Genomic DNA, 26,417 nt, shown 5'->3' with positions numbered 1-26,417 from the left:
GCTCTGACCCTAGTGACCTTCCTGGCCCAAGGTCCAACCACTTTCCTTGGAGGAGAGCAACAGGGGAGCCCAGTGTAATATGAGGGTCCTGTGTCCCCCTTCTGTGTCTGCCACTTGGGCTTCACTTTCTCCTGTGGTGATGGAACCAATGCCTGCCTCTGTTCATCTAAATCACCTTGATGCCTATCTTCAAAGAGAAGACCCAGGTGGCCAGGTCACAATGCCCTCTGACTTGAGCTGCTCTCACCACCTCCACACGAGACTCTGGGCTCCCCATCCCCCAGAGACCATTGTCTGGGTTCAGTTTCAAAAGGTACAGAAACTGGTTCCCAAAAAAGGGAATATTTACTTATTCTGCCAAGTCAGTGCCCAAGTAAATAGTGTGGTTCCCTGAGTGGAGCCCAGCCCCTGCTCTCTTCTCTCTCTAGGTGCTGCCTGCAGGATATAAAAAGGCTCCTGAAGGGACATCTCACACAGAACACCAGATCCAGAGACCACCCAGAACCTGCCCTTTCTGCACCATGAAGCTTGCCATCACCTTCGTGCTGGCCATGCTGGCTCTCTACTGCAGTCCTGGTGAGTGTCCAGCATCCCTTGCCCCCAGGGAGCTCTCTTGGCCGCCAGTTCTTTGGGCTCACCCCTCTCTAGCTTCTGGCAGACACAAATCAGAAAAGGGGTCTGGTGAGCAATCCCATCTGGGGGACTTGGGGAGAACCCTGAGGCTGTTAGGAAACTAGGAGGGATACCATCTTTTCCAACAACCTGAGAATTCCAGGGAACAGGCTGGGGGGAGGGAGCAGACCCCTGCAGGAGGAGCAGGTGCACCTGCAAGTGGGGGAAGAACACAGGATCTGTCAACGCACAGACTCCAGGATGCCTGGGACCTTCGGAGCCTCCACCTCATCTGGCAGCTCAAGGAGGGCTGCAGAGACACACACACCCCAAAAGAAACCCAAACCAAGGCACAGCTTCCCAGTCTGGGGTTATAGCACAGTTCCAGAGAGGGCTCTTCCTCTTGGGCTGGTGCCAACCCAGCGGGCAGAGTTCGAGCCAACTTTGTACTCGTGATTCCAAGCTGTTGCCACTGTGGCCAAGAGAGAAGGGATAGAAGCAAGCAAGCAGGAAGGGAGGGAGGGGGCTAACTCCTCCCTCCATATGCCCTGTGGTTTGAGAATTAAGTCACCTAACTGTGCCTCACTCCGCCTCAGCCTCTCCCACTCCCATCTGAAAATGCTGTTGCTGTAGTTGTTGTTTTCATAAACAATCACCAGCGGAAAGTTTCACACAACTCCTTGATGTGGGTTTGACGGCCCTTTGGGGGTTAGAAAATGCGAACCAAAAGGGAGTGGAACAATGGGCTGGCAGAGAGCACCATTCATTTCTCAGGGGACGTGACATCATGTGTGTGCTGAAATGCATGAATTGGAAGATCTGGGTACTGCGTAGAGGGGTGGGGACTCAGGAAAACAGGACTGAACTACTTGAAGGGTGTGAACTGGGAACACACCACCCATTCATACACTTTCGTGTGCACACGATGGAGAACATCTATTCTTAACCTGTCTACACACGCCTCTTCTCTTTCTTACAACTCTACGAAGAAGAAATATTGTGCCCATTTCATAGATGACAAAGCTGAGCTTCTTAGTACTTGATAAGGTAAAGCGACTCCCGAGGGTGCAGGAAGTTGCGGAGCAGGGATCTGAGCTCTGGATGGAGTGTGACTTGGAGTGGCCACCTTGGGAAGACCTTATGTCCATGCTCAAAGCAGAGAATTCAAGCACAGAGATTCTGAGACTCTGGCAAGATGCAGGCAGACAGAGGTAGGGAGTAGTGAGATTCCCCACACCCTAAAAAGGGGTACAAGGCTCCAAAAAGAATGGCAGCCTGGGGAATACTCAGTTATGGTGACAGTGGCACAAGAGGCTGGTCCTGGTCAAGCTGAGCAAACTACAAGGTCCACCACTGCCACATACAAACCTCTCCCAGGCCAAGTGGGAAGGCCCATGCTGGGCTAGGGCCAGGCCCAGGCCTCAGGGACAGGTGGCCTTGACTACGCTGACCACAGATGACAGCCGAGGTCCCAGTAGGAACCACCGTTCCCAGTGAACTCTTCCCAGCCCCCAGGCTGCTTTAAAAATCAGCTCAGCAGCTTCTGTGAGCCACACTCTGCCCCCCAGAACATGAGTGGAAAGAACAAACGACCCTGGCCACACGCCAGCCCAGGAAGTCCAGGGAAGGCTCAGGCCAGGCACAGAAGGCCGGAGCTGCAGCTGCTGCATCCACGGGGAGGCTGCCGCATCCCAGGGAGGCTGCTGCAGCCTCAGGCCGTGCGCATCAGCGCTGTGTGCTCTTTCTGTTCTGTGCTCCAGCATCTGCAGGCAACATCTGCCCAGCCTTCGCCCACGTCATTGAGAGCCTCCTCTTGGGCGTGACCTCCGACTACGAGACGTCCCTGAAGCCCTTCAACCTTGAAGACAGCTTGAAGGACTCAGGGATGCAGATGAAGAAAGTGCTGGACACCTTACCCCAGAAGACCAGAGAGGACATCATGAGGCTCACGGTAACCAGCGCCCCTTGGCAGCAGTCTCATCCCGCTAGGCGCCCTAATCCCTGGACCAGAGAAACCAGTGTCCCAGCCTTGCCCACAGGCATGGCCACCTCAGCTCCAGGCACTTCCCTCAGCCACTTTTCAAATGGCTTTTTCAGAAAAGCAAGCCCTACCATGCGCCCCGCCCACCATTGTTTCTCTCAGTCCCCTAGACCAGGGAAGGTGGTGAACTTTCCATCTCACCCAGAGCCTCACCTCACTCTGTATCATGCTGGGTTTCTGTCTGTTTCTCGTTTTAGGAGAAGATCGTAAATAGCCCACAGTGCGCTTAGGATGGGAGAACCCCAGGCGGACGCCCTCCACCTGCCAAAGCCCCTTGCCCCAGCCCACACCCCCTTGATCCTTCTCCTTCCCCCAGCCAGTCCCTGTGTCCTTCAATAAACTACAAGCATGTCACATCAGTGGTCCTGACCTTTCTATACCTGCTATTCAAGCAGCTCTGCACCTTCTGGGCAGGGTGGCCAGGACCCACAGCAGGCAGCTGAGCCCTGCCCTACAACCCCAGGAGACATCTCTGCCCCCTCCCAAAGCTCTTTTCTCTAGATTTCTGACATTTGTCACCAAAACACCTCCCCTTTCATCGCCACCCCCTCCTAATCTGGTCCTAGTCCCGGGGAAGCTGTAGGTCCATCCCCCAGTTGGGGCAGGTGCGTGCGAACCACCCCTGACTCTTCCACTTTCAGTGTGTCTACAGGGCCTTTGGCAAGCTCCCTCCAAGGGCACAGGTCAAACAGCCAGTCCCTGCCTGCTCACGCCAGGGGAACCCCGAAAGTGTCTTCCCCACACACCTGGCCCAGTGCAACTCCCTTGAGCTGCACACTCCACCCTGTATAGCTTCTGGTCCTTTCAGTACAAAAAGTCAACACTCTGCAGGCCAGTGTTGTGACGCAGCCGGTTAAACCAGCGCCTGCAATGCCAGTCCCCTGAACCAGAGGGCACCCGCGTTCCCCATCCCACTTCAGGGCCTTGGCACCGACCGCTCAGTATCCGTGGCCCAAAAAAGAATACAACCTGTTCTAAACAGCTGATCCCTATCGATATTAAAAATCAAATCCACACATCCCTGCGCCGGACTCGCACGCCCGCAGCAGCGGGGCACCCACGCGGGACCGCAGGGCAGGAAGGAGGCCGCGCAGGCCCCTCACGCCACGTGGGCGGCGTGGCCGCGTCCCGCGCTTGGCGGCCGCGAGGGGGCAGCACCGGCCACGCCGCCCGGGGGCGCGCGCCTCGCCTCAGGCCGCCGCCCTGTGGGGACCGCCAGCCGCTGGAAAGCCTAGACCGGGGACCTTGTGTCAGCCATAGGAGCTTTGAATTTTATTTTTAAGGAATTCGAATTCTCTGGAAAAACAGGGGCGGTGTGGCAGGCGGGTTGGAATTTGCCTTGATTCCAGAATGTTCCCAGAGGGGAGCTGGCGGGGCCGACTTATGACCTCTCCCTGCAGGGTTTGTGCAGTCCCCAAGCAGAAACCACAGCCTGAGAGCCTCTATCGATGGCTAGCTCACAGGCCGGCGTGTGCCCAAGTTCTCCTTCATCTGCCGTGCATACAAGCAAGGGTTGCAGAGCGCAGGGCGTGGAGTCCTCAGCGCAGGACCCTTGGGCCAGTGAACCAAGTGACCCTGCTGGGAACAGCCACACGGGCTGTGCACACAGACTGTAAACCGCCGCGCCCTCGCGCCATTGTCTGCGCCCAGGAAGGACAGGGACAGTAAAAATTCCAGGGCGGGTGGAGGAGGGGGCGTTGGCAAAGCCGGAGGAGGTTCTCCACCGCAGGTGCGGCCCTAACTCCCACGCACTCACCCCGCCCTTCCATCCAGGTCATCATTAGCGCGTAGACCTTGGCCTCTGCTGGTCTGTGTCCACCTAGGTGAGCATGACGCTCTGCCAGATAAGGATCCAAGGCCATAAAAGGTTCAGAATTTTAATGACACGTTCCCAGCCTGCGAGGGCAGATGCAAGGCAGGTATCTGAGGATGGAACGGAATGCAATTAGACTTGCTTGCAGGGGGCTGGAGATGGCCTCAGGGACGTGCCTGCTGTCAGCTGGCCGAGGCAGCACGGGAGGCTGGGAAGGGCCGAATCTATTGCACAAAGGGCGGGCAGCAGGGCCAGCGTGGACGAAAACCAGGAGGAAACGGCCGTTCTTCTGGGGCTCTTTTTGTCTGCGTTGCAGTTACACAGCGTCAAGCACCCAGCAGGCAAGGCACAGTCCGCAGGCAGCCCAGTTTCTGCAGAAACCTCATGCTTGGCTCACAATATTTGGGGAAGAGGAGCTTAGCATGCAATGCAGGCTTCCATAGGAGCATCTGTGTGAATCCTGGCTGTTCCACTTCCCATCCAGCTCCCTGCCAGTGTGCCTAGGAAAACAAGATGGCCCAGGTTCTTAAGCACCAGCCACCCATGTGGGCAGCCCAGATGGAGTTCCAAGCTTCTACCGGACCTGGGCTCTGACCACTACAGTTATTTGGAGAGTGAATCAGTGCATGACAAATTCTGTTACTCTACCTTTCAAATAATTAAGCAAATGTTTAAAAAAAAAAAAAGAAAAATGGGAAAAAGAGGAGATAAAATGTCCACCCATGTATTAGATTTTATCGCATAAAATATGTAAATATGTTACTATTTGTACATGACCAGCCAGAGTCATTTGACATCGCTCTGCCGATTTCAAAAATACGAAGATGGACATCAGCTTCCTGTGGTGCAGAGATCTTCAGCACAAACAGAATGAAGAAAAATCTAAAATTGTTTTTGCACAAAGATTTAAAAAAATAAGAACTGTGTTTCTAGCACTCAACCCGCTCTCGCCTTCCTACATCGGTGGAGTTCGGGAAGAACAGACGATGCTCCTTCGTCACAAGGTCAAGGCAATTCAATCTGGGTGAAAACTGTTTTTGAGAGGTGTCTGTTACCCTCACCACCCACACGCAAAGGGGGTTCACTCCTGTAGGAAGCTGAGGAGGGAGGGAAGTCACGGAGTCCTGCCCAGACCCCAAGGCTGCCCCCCCACCCCACAAGCCCCTGCCTCCACCCCGCCCGGGTCCGTGGAGCCTGGGGGAGCTGCAGTGTGAGACACGAGATGGCCTAGGCTGGCCTGGCCTGGCAGCAGATCGATGTATGACTCACAAGACAGGAAGAGGAAACAAAACCAGCCCTTGCCAACTTTATCAAGATGAGGCAGTCACAGTTGCCTCGCGTTTATAGCTGATGCAAGGAGTGCTTGCTGTTTGTGAATAACAAGGGGTTTGTGGGTAGTAATTCAGCCACAGGCCCACGGCTGCTGGAAATGGCTTTGGCGAGCTGATAAGGAGGCTTGTGGACCATGATGGAACCACAGAGACGGTGCATTCCAAAGTGTGCAATTAAGGCCTGTTTCTCCTCAGCGCCTGCAGAATGCACCGACAGCCCCAGGGGAGTAATGTGAGGTGAGTCATCACCATGAGCCACCCAGCGCATTTCCATGAACAAGCTCCAGTTACAAAACCAGGGCCCATACCAAAAAAAAAAAATCCTGACAATAGATTCAGCTAAGCCAGCGTGGTTTCCAGTTCCGGAATTGACAAGCCAGGGGGTTCAGATCTGTGCCCCTTTCTAGGGCGTGGATCCCTAGCCAGTTGTGAAAGTCCAATTAACTCATAAGATGCCTGCAGTTATGAACTCATGGTACCCAGTCATTCTGAGTAACCATGAAGCACACAGCTCCTCGGGTTCTCTTGGTTTTCCTCGTGCCTTCCCGTCCCAGAAGTAGACACCCCATAGTTCGAGGGCAGAGTGGAGGGCTGGTCAGGGGCTCCCAGCAGGGGTGGGCGAGGAACAGTGGGCAGGACTGCAGGGAGTTGGACCCTCCTGACCCCAGGCACCCATCAGTCTCCAGTTAGCGTTCCTAGGTTCTGGCTCCTGACTAGCTTTGTGCTGTTGCAGACCCTGGGGGCAGCAGGACACTGATGTGTGTGCCATCCACATGGTGGACTTGGCTTCAGTTCCTGTCTCCTGCCCTGATTCAGGCCTAGCTGCTGCAAGCATTTGGGGGATTAAGAGCTGATAGCTCACTCGTATGTCTCTGTTTCTCTCTGTCCTTCCACCTTTCAAAGACATACCATGTTTAAATCTTTAAAAGAAACCCACACATTTATGATCTCACAGCACTAGAAGCCAGGCGTCCAGGACGGATCTCGCTCAGCCAACGACCAAGGTGTCAGAGGGCTACAGCCCTTCCGGAGGCTCTAGAGAAAGGGCCACCCTCACGACTCGGCTCACAGTCGGTTGGCCATCTTCAAAGCCAGCAGTGCAGCTCTCCACCAGTGTCTCTGACCTCCTCTGCCGCCTCCCGCCTCCACTTGCACGGAGCCCGTGTGATCACACCGGGCCCACTGGAGCCATTCAAAACAGTCGCCCCATCCGAAGAAGGCCAGTGGATTTGCAATCTTCATTTCATCCGCAGCGTCAGTTTATCACACACCTTACACCTTCACTGCTCCCAAGGGTCTCCAAGATGCCAGTCTTGCCTCTCACAATATTCAGCCCATGATCGTCAGGAGAGTTCCATGCCTTGCCTCAACCCCATCCCAGCCACCCTGCCCTGGGGATAAAGTTCAGGCTCCTTGCCCAGCACAAGCCCTGCCTCCCATTCCTGCTGCTTCCCCTTTCTGCCCTTTGCTTTGGGGGTGCGACAGTGGACAGATAAAGCTGACTGATTCGCACAGAGGCACACATACTGGTCACACCTCCACATGGTGGCACATGCAGTTCCAGCTGATGGCAGCCTCTCCCTTCCACAGAGCCCACATTGTGCCAACCTGGGCACCTTGGGCAACCATCTCCTTGGGGCACGTTAAGTTGCATCTATGACCCTCTCTAAATGTGAGACGCACAAAAGCATGGCCCACATTTTTTGTCATCTTGACGGTCATTGCAGAACAATTTGAAAATCCAAGTAACCCCAAGGAGAGCAGGCCATCCAGATGTATATGCCCAACAAATGACTAAGACCCTCATTGGTGAACTTCTGCTCAAAAAAAAAAATCTGAAGCTAATGTAGATGATATGTTTACACACTCCATTCTGCAGGTGCTGCATCTACACCAGATTACAAACACTCAAGGAGGAGCTGCCATCGTGGGGCGGTGGACTCAGCATCCCAGGGGAGCACCAGTTCAAGTCCCAGCTGCTCCACTTCCCATCCAGCTTCCTGCTAAGCTGCCAGGCAAAGCAACAGAAAATAGCCCAGGTTTACAGGCCCTGCACTCACTAGACTCTAAACACTTTTTATTCCACTCTCGACTGCCCAGCAGGACTGTATCAGTTACCAGAGGACCATGAAGACACGACCCTGCCCCCCTCCCAGATATTGCTCTCTGCCAACACATTTGAAAAATTCATGCATTCAGGCAGGAAATTCTAGCAGGTACGTGTTCTAGCATTTTAGCTAGAATTTTATCCAAAAAGTTTGAAATTTGTCCTGTCCTGTTGTTCCTTCTTGTTCTTTAGGTGAAGATGAAATCCATTCATGAAATCAGATTCTTCCTAAGCCACAAATGCATCTGAACTCTACTCATGTCATATTTGTTAGATTTCAATGCCTGATTACAGGCATACACACATAGTGATAGAAACGGGTATCGCTGAATGTCTACAGCTACAGAACACAAATTTCAGGCTGTACCCAGTCTGATGGTCCAGGAGGCCACCTGCTGGAAGAAGTTTATTGATTGACACATTGAAAGTCACATTGTAATTTTTTTAGACTAATCAGGGTGAAAAAGAGGTGCAAGGGAAAGCAAGAAGGAGCAGAAAGCAAGCATGTTGATGTTCTCTCTGCTCCCTGGTGTCTGGAGGCAGCACATTCAGGTGGGGATGGGCACCAGTTCGTGTCCCAGCTCCCTGCTAATGGTCTGTGAGAAGCAGTGGACGACAACCCAAGTGCTTTGGGTCCCTGCACCCATATGGAAGACATGGAAGAGACTCCTGACTTTGGCCTGGCTTGGCCCTGACTGCTGCAGCCTTCTGGGGAGTAAGCCAGCTGTGCAGTGGCTGAGCACACCTGCTCTGAGAAGCCACCTCACAGAAGGTATCCTGCTCCCTGCAGGTGCACCTGCACCCCTCAGCCACACACCGTGACCCCCTGGGCCCAAGGCGGGCTGTGCAGCAGCTGAGCGCACAGGCTCCAAGAAACCGCCCCGCAGAAGGTATGCCTCTCCCTGCAGGTGCGTGTTTCCTTTGGCACGGCAACATGTCATTTCCCATTTTTAGAACAATGCTCCAAAGAACAGTCACAAAAACAGCCTTCAGAGGGGGCGGCTTTTTCCTGGCCCTTGCTGCAGCCCTGTGAAACAACAACAAAGGGATTTTATTCAAAACACGATGTGCATCTCCCTTTAGGAGGCTGTTAACCCTGTGCAGGTCCTGTCCCCCCAGGGCAGTATTTACAGAGACCTTGGGTTGTGGGAAGTGGTCATGTGCTTGCAGATGCTACCTGGGCCCCTCTGCTCCCGGTACGCCCTCCTCTGTGCAGTCCCTGGGTAGCAGCGGTGGAAAGAAAGTTTGTGGAGAGCTGGTGTCTGTCCTCTGAGTACCCCCTACATGTCCGAGACCAGAGAGGACAGTGTGTTCTGAGAGCACCTGAAGCTGAGGACCCAGGAAAGGAGTGGCCGCCCCTTGACCTCAGCCCTTGAGAATTCCCTTGGCAGGCAGCTCGCACTTCCTCATTCCTCTTCCTGCACACACAGAGTTGACTTCAGGGATCCTCCACGTCTCCTCCCTGGCTTCCATCATTTTTTTCTGCAACTTCCTCTGCATCCCACCACCTCTGCCCTGAGTCATACCTGAGCCATCTGCACTTGAACTTGCATGTTGCTCTCCTTGTGAATTTCCTGGCTCCAGTTGTTTGCACCTCTCCTAGGAGCTTGTCCAGCACAGGCTTGCAGCCCCTGCTTCCCATGCTCACAAAATTCATCTGTTATAAGAAAAGTGCCAGAGGCCAGCGCTGTGGTATGCTCTGGTATACTGTGGTATACTGTGGTATACTGGGTAAAATGACCAACCAACCGCAATGCCAGAAGTCCCAGCTGCTCCATTTCCAATCCAGCTCCCTGCTAATGCAGGTCGGAAGACAGCAGAAGACGGCCCAGTGTGTGGGGCCCCACACCCACATGAGAAATCAAAAAAAAAAAGAAAAAAAAAACTTCTGGCTCCTGATTTTAGACTGGTCCAACTCCAGCTGCTCTGCCAATTAGGGAGGGAACCAGTGGATGTCTCTCTGTACTCTGCCTTTCAAATAAACCAATCTAAAACTTTTAAGAAGTCCAGCTTTCTCAGTGGAACATCGTCTGGAGCCAGTCTTCCTCCCACCCCACCCCACCTCTCTTTATCTTCCGCTAGCTCCTACCCAGGCCTTCACCAAAATCACTTCCACAAAATCCATCTTTGATCTCTAAGAATCACTTCCTCCTTTGAGGTCTGCCCCAGCAGATTAAGCCAGCACTTGCAACACAGGCATTCAATATAAGCATCAGTTCAAGTCCCAGCTGCTCCACTTCCCATCCAGCTCCCTGCTAATGCACCTGGGAAAGCAGCAAAAGATGTGGAAAATCAGGATGGAATTCATGCCTCCTGACCTTGGCTTCGCCCAGCCCTGGCTGTTGTGGTCATTGGGGAGTGAATCAGCAGATAGAAAATCAATATCTTTCTCTCTCTCTCTCTCTCTTCCAAATAAGTATATACTTAACAATAAATAAAGCAAAAGAGCAGAGCTGGAATTCCAACCTGACTCACAACAGCCATTGCCATAGCCTCATGCTTTCATTCTTGGAGAACTTCTAACAGAACAGGGTGGATAGGAAGTCATTAGTCCTTTTCTCAGTTGAAACATATTGATGGAAAATTGCACAAAAGGATTGAGCTCCCCAGGCCCAGTCTCCAAGAAGGTGGAGGGGCTTGTGCCAGGACACAGGATGAAGTGTCTCCGAGGCCCCATTCCCAAGCAGGTAGCTGCAAACTTTGAGACCGCATAGAATCTCCTCATGACCCTGCCCAGAATGATCTCAGAGCTGCTGCTTCTTGCCGTTTCTCATTGGGGACCCTTTCTTTTCTTTCTTTTCTTTTCTTTTTTCTTTCTTTTTTTTTTTTTTTTGTTGATTTGTAGCAGTTCTTGATGCATCCTGGAAAGTGCACTGTGTCAGATAGGCCATTTTTCCCTATCTGAGGCTTGCCTCCTTGTTTTTCTAATTGGTGCCATTGGGTGATAAAAAGACTTTTTAACTCTCATAAAGACCTATTTGTTGACTTTTCTTCTATGCCATCCTGCTTTAGGCACCATTCGCCCCTCCCAAAAGCCAAGAAGACATGCTCTCTCTGTTTATCTCCTTTAATCTTGTGGTATCCCCCTCTAGCGTTGGCGACAAGAGACCCATTGCCGCTTTGTACCAGCTAAAGGTCTTGCAAAAAAACATAATAATCATGCAGGCTCACATGATAGCGTTCATGATAAAAGCAAGCAACCGCCTCCGTCGCCGACCTGTCCGGCCCAAGGGAGGAAGCTGGCGTGAGGCACTACTGCAGACCCGACCACGTTGCTGAAACCCCATGGCATTCGGGTGGGGGCATCTCCCATGGGAAGTGGGAAGGAGATGGGAAGACACCAGTCCCCCCAGCACTGACCCCAGCTCTGAGACCACCATCTCCCACACCGGCTGCCCCTGCTGCGAGCACTTGACACATACTTCCCTCTCTACTGTGACAACTTTTTCCTTTCTTTGGGCAATTTATTTTAAGCTGACAAGTTCTTTTTCTTCTTAAGATGTTGGAATTCTCCATGACTTTGTTTACTTCTGTTGTAATTATCATGACTTTATTCAGTAAATGAAGCATGGAAAAATATAAAATCTCTTTGGGGAGGCGGTCCGCATTGTATTGCAGGTTCAGTCGCTGCCCGCAGTACTGACAGCCCATATAGCTTCCGGTTTAAGTCCCAGCTGCTCCATTTCAGATCCAGCTCCCTGCTGAATGTGTCTGGGAAAGCAAAGCAATATGGTCCCAATACTTGGGCTTCTGCACCCATGTGGAAACCCAAATGGAGTTCCTAGCTTCTGGCTTCCGCCTGACCCAGCCCCAGCTGTTACAGATGCTTGGGAAGTGAACCAAGTGTGTGTGTGTGTGTGTCTTTCTTTGTTACTCTCTTTCTCTCGCTCTCCCATTCTCTGTATAATTCTGCCTTTCAAGGAAGTAAATCTTTAAATAAAAACCTCTTCTGAATATCAAATGCAGTTTAATAGGTAACAGCAAAATGCGACTGAGGCTCAGAGAAGGGAAGGGATATTTCCTGGACCTCTGGACCCTAAACCCAGATTCCCTTCTGCCTCTGGAATTCCAGCAAGCCAAGGGTCACCACTAGCAGGATGCTGAGTAAGGGGTCTGGGGCCATGGAACCCCGCCGTCTCCCAGTGCAGGCTGCGGCCCGCCTGCCCATGGGTAGATCTTGACTGGGAGGTCAGGCAGCAAGCAGCAGACTTCCATCACACCTGTTTCCCAATCCTTGGAGACTTTTCCGTTTCCCTTGATAAACCTTTTCCCCATGCATTTTGCTTTCCTCTAAACTTTCCCCTCCATTGTCATGCAGCTAACTGTTTGGCATTTGTATGGTGTTTATGCATTTATCTTTCAAATCTTGCCCCTACCCCCACCATCTCCCCTCTCCTAAAACAGGACTTCCCAGCCTCAGCACCGTGTCATTCTGACTGTGCAGCTTTTGGCGGGTCAAGGGCTGTCCTGGACATGCAGGGCACACAACCCTCCCACCTGTCTCCTGCTTCCTCCCTCTTACCCTCTGTGGTCAATCAAGAGGCCAAAGGGAAAGGGGGCGGGGGTGGGGATGAGGCAGGATCACGGGTTTCTCAAGCCAAAAGGGGCCTCAGATACGACCTAATGCAACCCCTTATTTTGTAGATGAGGAAATGGATCCTCAGAGGGCAAGGCAGAGGATGTGTTAGGGCCGAAATGTGGGGGAGCGATTGCCAGGCCAAACAGGAAGTCAGAATTCCTGTGCCTGAGACAGAATTTCCAGGCACATGGGAAATGTGGGCCAGCCTCCCACAGCTCCTTTCTCCATCAAAGTCCTGAATCTTATTGCAGGAACAACCTGGGACTAACCACACTGAGCAGCAGCCCCAGATCTGACAAGCTCCCAGCAGGTGCACTTAAGGGACCTCCATCCCTGAGTGCAGAGATGCCCATTGGTAACACATCTGAGTTGACTCCTGTGCCCACAGGGAAAGGACAGTCAGGTCACCTAGTGACACCTGTTCCAGGGAAGGCAGAGAGCAGTATACTCACAGAGAAAAGGGGGAGCCTGGGATATCACCTAACCTGTTGGTCTCCTGGAAGATCCTCAGCTGGAACCTCTGCTGCTGGGGTCTGGATGTGGTCTGCCCCCTAACATTTCATGAGCTGACAGTAGCATCCCCAAGGTAATGGCATGGGAAGGTAGCTGTGCCTTCAATAGGTGGGCAGGTGGGAGTAGTGAGAAGTGACTGGCCTTGAGGGTGTCCCGCTCTTGATTAGATCAACATCTTTCAAGAGCGTGCTCCCACTCTGATTTGGTTCCATGGGAGGGAGCTGGGTCTGGCAGGACTGTGGGCTGTGATTCACAGAGCAGCCTCCCTCTGTTTGCTAAGCTTCCGGGCACATCCCTCCATCCTCACAAGCCGTTCAACCTTTCCACTTTCCTGCGGGACTGATCACAACCGGAAGCCAGTGCCTTCCCAAACCCTCAAACCAGGAGCCAGAGAACACCTCTTCTGTTTATATCTCACCTGGCCTTGGGCGTTTGTTATAGAGACAGGCAGCGGACCAAGCATTCCCTTTTGTGACAGTGTGTGGTGGTGCTCAGTAGGCCCAGTTCTCCAAACACCTTCTCAGCAGCTGAGTCCAGCTCATCTTCACGAAGTCCAGGCTTCTCTATCATTCTGTGTTGCTATAGACACTGGTCAAGACGAGTCCCAGGAAGATCTTTGATGTCAACAAATATTGCCCTGATGCGGACACCCCTTGCACTGTACTCTTGCCACCAGACAGCCTGAAGACCCCTTGTATTAAGAACTTAAGCAAACCCTGAGAGCAGTGGGCAAGATGACTTAGGGGGACTTGAAGAAGATGTCCAACTGTGGCATGCTTGGTCCCATGTATTTCAGACTCGAGCTGGGAGTCAGTTACAGTAACAACAGAAGGGTTTCTTTCCCATTAAACATAGGGTTGCAGAACTGGATCTGTTTGGAGAACAACATCAACTGAACAGCAGGGCCGACATGTGGCACTGGCACTTCAGTGACGGGAGTCTGTGGACACTGGCTCCACACTCTGAAAGCTGCCCCCCACTGAGCTTGCGGGCTGTGCCACCCTCACTCCTGTGCTGCCACCACCACTCTCCTACTATCTCTCAGCAAAACTCTGGACCTGACATCAGAGCCCCAGACCTGTTTACTGGTTCCTGCTCCTCCACCCGCAGGTCCCATTCTTGTGCATTGGGCCTTTTTCCTGGTGATGAGAGGGGGACCCAGAAAGGCTGATGGATGTCCTGAAGGCTGCAAGTGATCCGCCAAGAATGAAGGAATGAGGAAACCCCACCCCATTCCTGGGACACAGCCCAGGCCGCAGCAGTGTCAGCCCCAGGCGGAGGCCCCTGGCCAGTGCTGTACGTGTGTGTGTGTGTGTGTGTGTGTGTGTGTGTGTGTGTGTGTGTGTGTGTGGAGAGAGAGAGAGAGAGAGAGCAGGTGGGGTGATCTCTCCAGGAGTCTCAGCTGCCCTCTTCCCAAGGGGATGCAGAGGCAAGGGGCCAGTTCTTGGCTCCAGATCTGGATCCCACGGGGATTGTTGTGACTGGCCTGCCCCACCAAGCCAGCCTCATGAGCACCCTGTGGTACACAGAAGTCTGTCCTTCCTTGGCAAACAGAGACAGTGTAGACACTTCGAAAGGAGACCGGGATGACCAGTTCCAAGGCACCGAGCGAACCCACAGTCCCCAACCTCTCTCGGCAGGGAGAAGGGGCGGAACCATCTGTCCTGCAAGTGTGGCAGTCATGTTCTCGCAGGCAGCCAGCCTCCCCCACAGCTGGGCGGGTGCCCAGGTTGTTCAGGGCACTGTTCTCCCTTAGAAGAGGATCTCGAAAGCAGAAGGAAATTCGAAAGAACCGCACAATGAAGACCAGATTCTCTTTTCTCCCTGTGTTGGCTGCCAGGAGACTCAGCAGAGCCAGCCGATGGCGCGGCCCGCCCAGCCCGGCGCACCCTCCAGCATGGCCACGCTGTGGGCAACGGCCAGTCGCAGAGGCCTCGGGTGTTCTCTGTTCACGTCTGCTGTGTCCATCTCCTTTCTCCCGCCACATCCTTGACGGCACAGATGCCACCCTCAGGGCACAGCGGAACAAGCTGCCAGGGCTGTGTGTGCTGAATGACTAACTGGCCCCTCTTGGGCAGATGTGATGGCCCCAGAGCACTGATGCTGTGCCAGACACTTTCCTAAACACGGCACGCCTGAAACTCAGTGAGACCCCATTGCCATCCTTCGAGGAGGAAACCACTGCTGGTCCCGTTTAAGAAGTCCAGGTGGGGCTAGCTCGGTGGCATTGCAGACTAGTTTTCTGCCCTTTGACACTGGCATCCCATATGGGCGCCTGCTTGTGTCCGGACTGCTCCACTTCCTGAACCAGCTCCCTGCTTACGACCTGGAAGAGCAGCGGAGACAAGCACATAAGTCCTTGGACCCCTGTACCCATATGGGAGACTTGGAAGAAGCTTCTGGTTCCCAGCTTCATACCAGCTCAGCTCCAGCCAATATAGTCATTTGGGAAGTGAACCAGCAGATGAAAGATGTGTGTGTGTGTGTGTGTGTGTGTGTGTGTGTGATCTGTCTTCCTCTCTCTGTGTAACTCTGACTTTCGAAGTCAAATAAATAAATATTTTTAAAAGAGTAATAATAGGGCCTGGTGTGATAGCCTAGCAGCTAAAGTCCTTGCCTTGCACCCACCAGGATCCTATATGGGCTCTAGTTCTAATCCTGGTGGCCCTGTTTCCCATCCAGCTCCCTGCTTGTGGCCTAGGGAAAGCAGTCAAGGATGGCCCAAATCCATGGGACCCTGCACCCACATGGGAGACCCAGAAGAGACTCCTGGCTCCAAGCTTCGGATAGGCTAAGCTCCAGCCATTGAGGCCACTTGGGGATAGAATCAGTGGATGGAAGATCTTTCTCTTCTGTCTCTCCTCCATTCTGTATATCTGCCTTTCCAATCAAAATAAATAAAATCTTCTTAAAATAGTAATAATTAAATTATTATGAGGTGACAGAGCCCAGGGTCTGAGTTCATCTGGCGAGTGCTGCTGCTTATTTGCTCATTTATCTGGATAGCAGAGGGACAGACAAAGCTCTTCCATCCAGTGGTTCACTCGCCAGATGGCCGCAACAGCCAGGGCCTGGCCAGGCTGAAGTCAGGAGCTGAAAACTCAGTCCAGGTCTCCCACACGGGTGGCAGGGATGACTGGACGAAGCAATCTTGCTCCTCACTACTTCCTAATATCAATCTCCCCCAGTCAGACCTGGAGATGTGCTCAGAGCCCTTCGCGTGTCAGAGTGCTAGCCCACACGCTGGCGAAACAGGTGGGCCTAAGAGAAAAGGCCTTCCCGTCTGCCAGCAGTGATCTGGGCTTTGTAGAGCCACAGAGCTGGTGTCAGTCAGACCAGCACAGATCTCAACGTTCTCACTCAGGAACCCTTCCTTTAAAAAAAAAAATGCTTTTTTTTTTCCCATTGGGGCTATTATTCACTTTAATGGCATTACGGTTTATGCCTTCTACGTAAGTAGATGTCGGCTTTAACTGCTGTGTAATGCAAAACTCATCTCTCGTCAGGCTTCTGTTTGCTTTTTTATTGCATCCATAGCTACCATCTGAATAAATAGAAGAGAAATGTTTGGCTCCCAACTCTACTCACTGGGCCCCATGCCATTACTGTACAAAACAAACGGAGAAAGATGCCAGAAATGAGAGACTGGAGGTAGTGGTGACAAAAAATCCCATCCTATGCTGAGTGCATGGAGCAGGGTTAGGCTTCCCTGGAGGAGTTGGTGATGGCGGCGGGAGGATCTTCAGTGAACTCCCTTTGAAGGAGCCAGACACTCAGCAGGGGAAGGAGGAGATGAGGTGTCCCCACCCTACCCTCCGTGATTGAGGTCGTAGGCTCCAACGGCATCATGAACCCCAGGTTGCAAGTGTGGGACATGGACCTGGACCCCAAGTCCCCTCTGCCCAACCCAGAGTGCCCTCTCCCCACCCCCAGCATGTTGCCCATAAGACTCTGCAGGACCTGGCAGCCCTGGGCTGTTGGCTGAGTGACCTGCACCCTCTGGATTGCATCCCATAATTGCCACACCCATGACTGTGCACTGGGCGGCTCCACTGATCTGAACACGAGAACTCAAGGATGGGCTTTGTCCTTGGACTTTGCAGCGCACAACCACACAGCTGTAATCTGTGTTTTTATGAAGAGCCTCTTCTATTAGGCTGTCAGAACAAAAGTGGCAGATGAATAAAGGCCATCCGTGAGTGTCATCTCTAAACGAGGCACATGAAGGAAAGCCAGAGGAATTTTCACTGAGCATCTTCGTGCCTCACTTCTGTCTTCCCGACTCTCATCTCAGCGTGCAGCTGAGACTTCTTAGAGAAGCCTTCCTCCCTTTGTTTCAGGACCAGTCACAGCCCTTGCTCCCAACCCCGTGAGTATAGGGATCAACGCCCTATCTTGCTTCAAAATCTTCACCCTCCCTCTCCTGCTGGCTGCTTTTGCTCAGCCTCTTCTCATCTTCAAATACCATCATGTCTGCCCCCTGCACCAGGTGACTGTCCCACCTCCTCTCTTACGTCTAACACCAGAATCCCACATGGTCTGTTCCTCAACTCCCTCTAGAATTCCTGAGCCCCTGCACCCGCAGGCTCGCCCAACCACTCCACAAGATCTGCCTCGAGGGACACACATTGCCTATTCCATCTCAAATCCAGGGGCTGCTGCTCAGCGTGCATCCCATCCTGCCTCCTGTGTCATCAGCCCTGCAGAAGACTCCTCCCGGAGACAAGTGTGAATGGCCAGCACATGGCCTTGCTAACTCCTTAGAGGGAAGAATCCTGCCTGTTCAAGGACAGGAAAGAGGTTCTTTGACTTCGGTAGGACGGGCACAGCCTCTGTTCCTGGGTAGATGTGGGAGGATTATAGGGGCAGATGCGTATCTCCACCCTGTACCCCAACAGGAAGCAAGACAAGAGGAGACATTTGTTCTATGCTTCCCACTGTTTCCTGCTTTGAACTTAAACTCCATCTAGACATCACCCCCCAAACTGAGGGAAAGCCAGGTGCACCTCAAAGACCCTGATACGAAGCTTTGCTGGTAAAAAAAAAAAAAGTGCCTGGGCAGGTTTGTTATTTCCCTTGGCCTGAAGAATGCCCTGGCGTTACACTGTTCCTCCCTTGATTACTGACACCCCCAAGCTTCTATCCCCTGTCCTCAGATGCCCTTGACTGCCCCTCTGTGCACCCTGGAATATCAGTGTGCTTGTGGCCTCACTTGGCTCAAGCTCCCCACTCCTCTTTTCCACTCAATAGACGCTTCGCAGCACTTTCTGTGGGTCAGGCTGCCCTCAGAGCTGACGCTGCAGCGGGAGTTCCAAACAGTAAAATAAGAAGAACAAATGTAAAAGCTTCAAGTTGTGATCAGTGCCGTCTTTGGGAGATTTATTAGCTACCGAGGATGCAAAAGGGCTAGGGACCTGTGGAGATTGCAGGCAGTGGTCAGTTAAGCTGGGGTGCTAAGAATGAGCCAGGGCTGGCCAAAGACAAGACTATCCCAGACAGTGAGAGCAAGAACTTCAAAAAGGAAAGAACTGGAATGTTATGGGGATCACAGGGAAGCCAGTGATGCAGAGCTCTGATGTGGCACATTAAAAAAAAAAAAATTATTGGGTCCAGTATTGTGGAACAGCGGGCTAAGCTACAACTTGCAACCCCAGCATTCCTTATTATAACATCTGTTGCAGTCCCAGTTGCTCAGCTTCTGATCCAACTTCCTCCTAATGTGTCTGAAAAAGCCGTGGAAGGTTGCCCTGCCACCTAGGAGAAAGACTCAGATGGAGTTCCCTGTCCCTGGCTTCAGCCTGGCCCAGCCTTGACCCAAGCGGCCATTTGGGTAGTGAGCAAGCAGATGGAAGACAACCTCCCCCTCTCTGTACCTCTACTTGTCAATTTTTTCAAAACATTCTTCATTCTTTTTCTATAACTGGAAAGGCCAGAGTGACACGGAAAGGGGCAGGGGGTGCGGGGGTGGAGGGCGGATTTCTTCCTTGTGCTGTTTCATTTCTCAAATGACCACGAGAGCCACTTTGGCCGCTTTGGTGAGGTATTTACCAGGTAGGAATGATGAGGGGCGGGGAAGGGCTGGGTATACAGGAAGCCCTTCCGGATGATGTGAAAGGGGGTTAGCACCTTGTACTGAGATGGGGAGCAGGGCTTCCATTTTGAGCTAAACTTTGGAAACACAGCCTGAGAGACACACAAGGGGAGAGCAAGGGACAGCCAAGTGTTCAGGGCTGGGACTTGGGCCTGAGTTGTCAGCCCAGAGGGATGCCTGAAGCCTGAGGAGGGGATGGATGAGGTCCATGGGCCAGGCGGAGAAAGCAGGAAGAGGACCATCACTCCACTCAAGCTAGAAACGCCGCTTGTTTTCCACTTCTCTCTCCTCCCTTCAGAGTGTCAAGCCTATCAGGTCTAAATCCAACAGATGTTTTAGATCGACTCTCTCCTTCTCCAGTCCCAGGGCCCGGGCCCTTTCTGCCTTCACTGGTAGGTCCTTGGAGACTTCCATGGGTTCATCCCATTCTTCCACCGTGGGATCTGCCCCTCCCTGCCGACTCTGGAAAACCTGAAATCAGAGGGGGTGGTAGGGGGCCACTTCAGGGAATCAATCAGTGACAGCTCCAGGTGCGACTGGGCCACTCTGACTTGAGCTGGAGAGGCTCCAGGGACACAGAAAACCAGCTGCCAAGGTCAGACTCATGGTAACCAGGCAAGGACAGGCAGATGATGCTGGCAGTATGTCATCCTGCACCCTCCCCTGGCGAGTGGCTTTATTAGCCCATTTCACTGGTGCCAACCCCTGCAATAAAGGTACCACCCAATATCTGGCGTGCCAAGGTACATTCTCAAAGACAGATTATAGCAACGCTAGCAAAAATAACAAGAGTGAATATTTACTGAGTTCTTACATCCTTCTAAGAACTGTAGCAAGTGCATTACATATGCTCCTTAATTTACCACAGCAACTCAGTGGGGTAGGCATCCCAGCTGAGCACACTGAACACAAGGGCAGCCAACAGCACGGGCTTCGGGGTGGGAGAGCTGTGCAGCTGGGTTCTAGAACCCTCTGAGCTGCATCTGCAAAGTGGGGCTAAAAGAGGCGATTCTGTAAAGGCATCACAGAGAGCCCCAGGAGCGACAGCCCCTGGCTACAGGTCTTAGAGACAGGCGAATCCATCAGACCTATGCGTGTCTGGGGACCTGGCATAGCTGCAGACACCTGATGAATGCTTACTGCAGTCAAAGCAGTGCTTGTTCCAGGGAAGCAGTCCCAGGGAAGGTTGGCAGAGGCTCAGTTCAAGATTCCAGCAAGAAGCCAGCATCTTAGGCCTGCCTTCTCACCGTGAGTCAGTAGCATCACTTCCACGTGCTGTGAATGGGTCTCAGTCCTGCCTCTCCTCCTCCAAAACTCCACAACAAGCCTCAGGCAAGACTTTGGTTAAAGGATCAGCACTACAGTGTGCTTGGGTCAGAGAAAGGCTGGCTCCCAGCCCTGCTTCTCCTTCAGGTCTCCTGATCCTCACCCTACGCCCATGGCCAGCCACCCGGCAGAACAGGTGTTAATCATTGTTTGGAATGGCTGCTTAGTAATAGGAATCTCCGGAAGACCAAGAGTCTTTGGACTGAAATAAAAATTCATATCATAGCTGGCTGATACTTCATGACCTGTGACTGACAATTAGCAAAACAGTCTCAAAAAACCTGCCCACAGGGCCAACATTGTGAATGGGGCTGTCAATTGCAACATCAGCATCCCGTCTTGAAGCACTGGTTCAAGTGTCAGCTGCTGTTCTTCCAGCCCAAGGCCCTGCTAGGGCTTCTGGGAAGTTGATGGTAGACGACCCCCCCTACCTAAACTCCTGCTACCATGTGGGAAAATTGGACAGACCTTCTAGCTCATGGCTTCAGTCTGGCTCAGCCCTGGCTATTGTCAACTATTGGGGAGCAAGCCAGCAAATGAAAGATCTGTCTCAGTGCTTCCCCCACCTCTCAAACAGTCAATCTTAAGTATTTGCCTCTTAAAGAGTCCATCTTGTTTAAAAGCCTGCTCAGAAGATCACAAAGCCCACCCCAAAGGGAGTCGTGGCACCAGCAGGTAGCATTCCGTGAGTGCTTCCCACATACAGAGCATGCTACGCGTGTCATCTCGTGCTATCCTTGGAACAACACTCGGTATGCATCACTTCATCATCCACATTTTCAGCAAAGAGAAACTGGCTAAGAAAGTAGAGCATGTTTGCTACCAGTCAGCCTTACAACAACATTATAAAATACTCCCAGAAAAGTCACGCGAGTGGGAAGCAGAGAGGGAACTGCTATGCCCAACTCAAAGCTGGCATAACAAAGCCCTTTGGCATCAACTACCTTCCCAGGGCATAGCCTAGGACCTCACCAGGGCTCCTCCCAGGCCCCACCCTTCGTCACTATGACCAGGTGCAATTTCTAACATCTTAGCCCCATTAATGCAGGACCTCTACATGAGATCAGAAGCCATTTCCTATTTAAACCATAGCCCCAGGAAGGGGGAAGCCATCTCACGCCAGAGACTGGAGGCCTACTCATTGTGCTATACAACCTATTCCACTGCACTGTTTGCAGAGAGGAGGGAAACGCAGGACCTGTAGGATTCCTACAGATTCTTACCAGCTGCTATTGTCTGCAGGGTGGTGAGGGTAGGACCTCCTGTGACCACTTCATTAGTGTCCTCGCAGAACACACCAAATTTTCATCGCAGTCTCCCTGTAAGTCTCACCATGACTTGGGGCTGACAGACTGATGCCAGCAAGTCTCTCCACCAACTGCTATGCCTTGCATCTGAACTCTTCCTGGTCTCACAGAACAGGGCAGCTGACATTGAAAAAGGTATCTGGGACCTGTAGCTCAACTGGTTAATCCTCCACCTACAAGCACTGGCATCTGTATGGGCACCAGTTCATGTGCCAGCTGCTCCACTTCCTAGCCAGCTTCCTGCTTGTGGCCAGGGAAAGCAGTAGAGGATGGTACAAGTCTTGGAACCCTGCACCCATATGGGAGACCTGGGAGCGGCTCCTAGCTCCTGGCTCTGGCCATTGTGGCCATTTGGGGAGTGAACCAGCAGACAGAAGATCTTTCTCTCTCCTCTCTGTAAAACTGCTTTTCCAAGAAAATAAGTAAATTTTAAAAAGGAGAGGGCAGGGAGCTCAGTCATCATGTGAGAATAATGGGAAAACCTTATGTTCATCAGATACCCAAAGCAAAGTTAGCTGTACCAGGAGCAACCCATCACCAGGCCTCTCCCTGCCAAGCCCATCTAGTGCCATGCCCATCCCCACGCCTGTAGTCCAGTTCCTGAGGAGCAGATGGAATGACCCTGGCATGTGGGAAGGAATGCCTCAAGTATCTAAAAACTGCCTGTACCTTACCCCACAACTGAGCCAGGCCTTTCATCAATCAGTGCTTTAGAGTTGGCTATTAGCCCTCTGACCCAACTAGTCGTTGGCTTCTCAGATGAGCATGGTGGCCCCATGATAAGGGCCCCCCATGATGAGCATGATGAGTAATTCCTGCCATGGCAGTCCCATCTCCAGGAAGCCACTGTAGTCAGCAGCATTTGGACTGAGGAAGTTCAGTGAGCGGTACCATTAACGAGAATCAGCCTTAATCAGCCGCAATGGTGCCTGCAGTGCCTCAGGCACAAGCAGCTCAGAGGTGAGGAAACTGGAATTTAGAAACCCCTCCCAGGAGTCCAGAGCAATGGCTTGATTGGCTAATCCTGGCCAGCTCCAGGATCCCATAGGGGCACCAGTTCGTGTCCCAGCTGCTGCCATTTCACATCCCACTCCCTGCTTATGACCTGGGAAAGCAGAAAAACCTTGGGTCCCTGCACCCTCATGGGAGTCATGGAAGAAGCTCCTGGTTCCTGGCTTTGGATCAGGTCTGGCCATTGTGACCATCTGGGGAGTGAAGCAGCCAATGGAAGATCTTTCTCTCTGTCTCTCTTTCCTTAAATCTGATATGACTTTCCAATACAAAAATAACTAAGTCTTTAAAAAAAAAAAAAGAAAGAAAGAAAAAGCAAAAACCCCTCACACTCCGCCCCCCCCACACACACACACCAGAAGACCAGCAAAGCCAGGATTGAAACTCAAGATTTGAACTAGGCCTTCTGAGGTCATTATGTCTACCAAATGTCACTTGTAAAAGCTTAGAAGGCATTCAATGTGCTTCAGCTCATTTCACCCAGAAAAGTAGGGACTTGGGAAGACTTGCAGCCAGAAGTGAAGTTTCAATCTCATGTCTAGATTTAGTGATCTCTGTTCTGGGAATACAACTCAGTAACAGGACTATGTCGGAACACACTCCAGGCCCTGCTCAGTCAGATACTGTTAGGGAAGGCAGCTTAAGTCACGATTTGGAGCACCCACAGCCCATATCAAGGTTTGAGTTCTAGTTGCTCCACTTCCTATCTAGCCTCCCGTTTTTGCACATCCTGGGAGGCAGCAGATGATAGTTCAAGTACCCTGCCACCCTCATGGAAGACCCAGACAGAGTCTGGCCAACCTTCACCATTGTGGGAAGGAACCCGAAGATAGGCTCTCTCTCCCTCCCGCTCATATATATGTATACACATATACACATGTGTCTACATCCCTGCATCTCAAATAAATGTTTTATGATTATTTTTTAAATAATTCAAATGACAACCTAAAGTTTATCAATGAAAAGTTAAAGGTGAAAGAATGAAAAGGCTTCCCAACGAGGGCTGGGCCTTTCTGAGCATCATTCCAGAAGCATCCTCAGGACCCCCTCCCATAACCCAGATCGGAGTGGGAAGGGGGGAAGGAGAGACTATGTCTTCCAGGTTCAGAGGGGCACCTCTGTCAGGATCCTGGGAAGAGCCACAAAGCAGTCTCAGGAGACCCCTTGATGGGCAAACAGGAGGGGAGGAGAAACCAAAGGAGGGAAAGGAGAAGGGAGCCAGGGAAGGCTGCGGCTGATCCCCCCCACGAGCTCCTCATGGGACACAGTCAGTGACATGAACGCCTGCCCCTTGCTTCCTCTGGCCTTTTCCTAAAGGCTGCACAAGTTCAAAGACACATGCCCTCCATGCCTGCATCTACTCAAGGCTCAGTTTGCAATTGTTGTTTGTTTCTTAAGATTTATGAATTTATCTGAGAGGCAGAGTTTACACAGAGAGACAGATAGACAGACAGAAAGAGATCTTTGATCTGTTGGTTTACTCCCCCAAATGATCATAAGAGCTAAAGCTTGGGCCAATCCAAAGTCAGGAGCCAGGAGCTTCTTCTGGGTCGCCCACATGGGTGGCAGGGGCCAAGGACTTAGCTCATCTTCCACTGCCTTCCCAGGTACCTTAGCAGGGAGCTGAATTGAAAGTAGAGCAGCCAGAACTTGAATCAGCGCCCATATGGGATGTCAGAATTCACAGGAGGCAGTTTTAACTGCTGTGCCACAACACCAGCCCCTCAACTCGCATTTCTTCAGAAGATGCATCACTGGATTCTTACAGGTCAAAACCACCAGGGGGGCCTGGTGGTATGGCCTAGCAGCTAAAGTCCTCGCCTTGAACACGCTGGGATCCCATATGGGCGCCAGTTCTAATCCTGGCCACTCCACTTCCCATCCGGCTCCCTGCTTGTGGCCTGGGAAAGCAGTCGAGGATGGCCCAACGCCTTGGGACGCTGCACTTGTGTGGGAGATCCGGAAGAAGTTCCTGGATCCTTGTTTCAGATCGGCACAGCATTGGCCATTCCGCTCACTTGGGAAGTGAATCATTGGATCCTCCTCTCTGTGTATCTGACTTTCCAATAAATAAATAAATCTTAAAGAAAAAAAAAAGCACCAGGGGACACTGATTCAATTTATTCCTATTACAAATGTTCTCTGGAGCAGATGCAACTGCTCGTTTGGCTAATCCTCTGCCTACAAGCACTGGCATCCCATATAGGTGCCGGTTCATGTCCTGGCTGCTCCACCTCCCATCCAGCTCCCTGCTTGTGGCCTGGAAAAGTGGGAGACCCAGAAGAGGCTTCTGGCTCCTGGCTTCAGATCAGCTTACCAGCTATTGTGGTCATTTGGGGAGTGAACCAGTGGATGAAAGAAATCATTCTCTCTCTCTAACTCTGAATTTCAAATAAAATAAATCTTTTTTATAAATGTATCTTCTGAGAAAGGCTGGCATCGTGGCTGAACAAGTTAAGTGACAACAACAACCACTGTGAGTGCTTGGGCCCGTGTCACCCATATAGAGGACTGGGATGAAGCTTCTGCCTGGCCCTGCCCCAGTCCTTGCAGCCATCTAGGGAGAGAACCAGCAGATTGAAGATACCCCTGTCTTTTGCCTTTCAAGTGAATAAATACTTTAAAATATATGTAAAAAGACAGACAGACAGACAAATGAAAGCCCTGACTGCTGAGAAAAGCAAGTTACAAGAACCTGAAAGGGCATGGGTGGTGGGGGCCAACTGCTGGTCCCAGTTGTCTCCTCCAACCTCACCTTGGATTTAGCACTGCAGCATCACATCACAGGATCGCCAACACCTGCTCTTCCCTCTGACTGACCTCCAAACTCGGAACCAACCAATGCCAAACAGGTGTAAGAAAAAGGCCATTTCCTCAGCCCCACGCTGAGATGTGAGGCAACCTCGTGGAACGCGGAGTGGGCCAGGCGCTTCTCACACAAGAGACCTTGGCACATGCCAAAGTGGACACTCTCCCTCGCTGTGGGCCCCCAGCCAGAACCTTCCAAGTCACCCCTTACAACGAACAAAGCCAAGCTTTGTAAGCCCTGAATTGCTCTGTAGGGTAGGAGGAGGGGAAATAAGTTGGCTGGCACTTACGTTACAGCTCTCCTTTCATTCCACCACGTACCGGGATCCTTACTTCCCTTCTGGCTTCTCTGGCCAGTGTCACAAGCCCCTTGAGGGCAGGAGCTGGCTCTGCTCCCCAGTGCCCCAGGTGCAAAGTCTCTGCAGGTGTGTGCCAGTCTCACCCACAGGACTGGTCCGTGGAAATTCCCAGCCTCTGCTCCAGATCCACTGAATGGGATCCCCTAGAGAAAGCCCTGGAAATCTGCATTGATCAAGTGCCCCCAGCTGCTTCTGAAGTCCACGCCATGCTGGTCCTTTTATTAACTGCAGCACCTCCAGTTCAGGAAGGCGGTCAAGCGCTGATACGGAGTTACGTAGGATGACGATCACCTGCCCTGGTTTGCACTCCAAGGGAAGGGATGTGTTTCCTGGCACAAGGACTTCCAGTGCTAGAACCCGGGGTTGTTCAAGGACCTGCCTTATAGGGCAGTGGGTTAAGCTACCACCTACAGTGCCAGCATCCCATACAGGCTCAAGTCCTGGCTGCCCTACTTCTGACCCAACATCCTACCGGTGCACCTGGAAAGCAGCAGAGGATGGTCCAAGTGTTTGGGTCCC

The 26,417-nt window shown here is 52.1% G+C and overlaps 1 protein-coding gene across 1 annotated transcript; it reads left to right on the top strand.

Annotated features, from left to right (window-relative positions):
* The first annotated feature begins 479 nt into the window (after positions 1 to 479).
* SCGB1A1 (secretoglobin family 1A member 1) lies at positions 480 to 3,005 on the top strand. The gene is made up of 3 exons (XM_040981877.1): positions 480 to 576; positions 2,373 to 2,563; positions 2,851 to 3,005. The coding sequence occupies exons 1-3, from the start codon at positions 522 to 524 to the stop codon at positions 2,881 to 2,883; spliced, it is 279 nt and encodes a 92-aa protein (XP_040837811.1). The 5' UTR covers positions 480 to 521; the 3' UTR covers positions 2,884 to 3,005.
* The last annotated feature ends 23,412 nt before the right edge of the window (positions 3,006 to 26,417 follow it).

Source organism: Ochotona curzoniae, unplaced genomic scaffold (assembly GCF_017591425.1).
Source record: "Ochotona curzoniae isolate NIBS_2020 unplaced genomic scaffold, NIBS_Ocur_1.0 contig_3527, whole genome shotgun sequence".
NCBI lineage: Eukaryota > Metazoa > Chordata > Mammalia > Lagomorpha > Ochotonidae > Ochotona > Ochotona curzoniae.
This window is presented reverse-complemented; position numbering and strand designations above follow the sequence as displayed.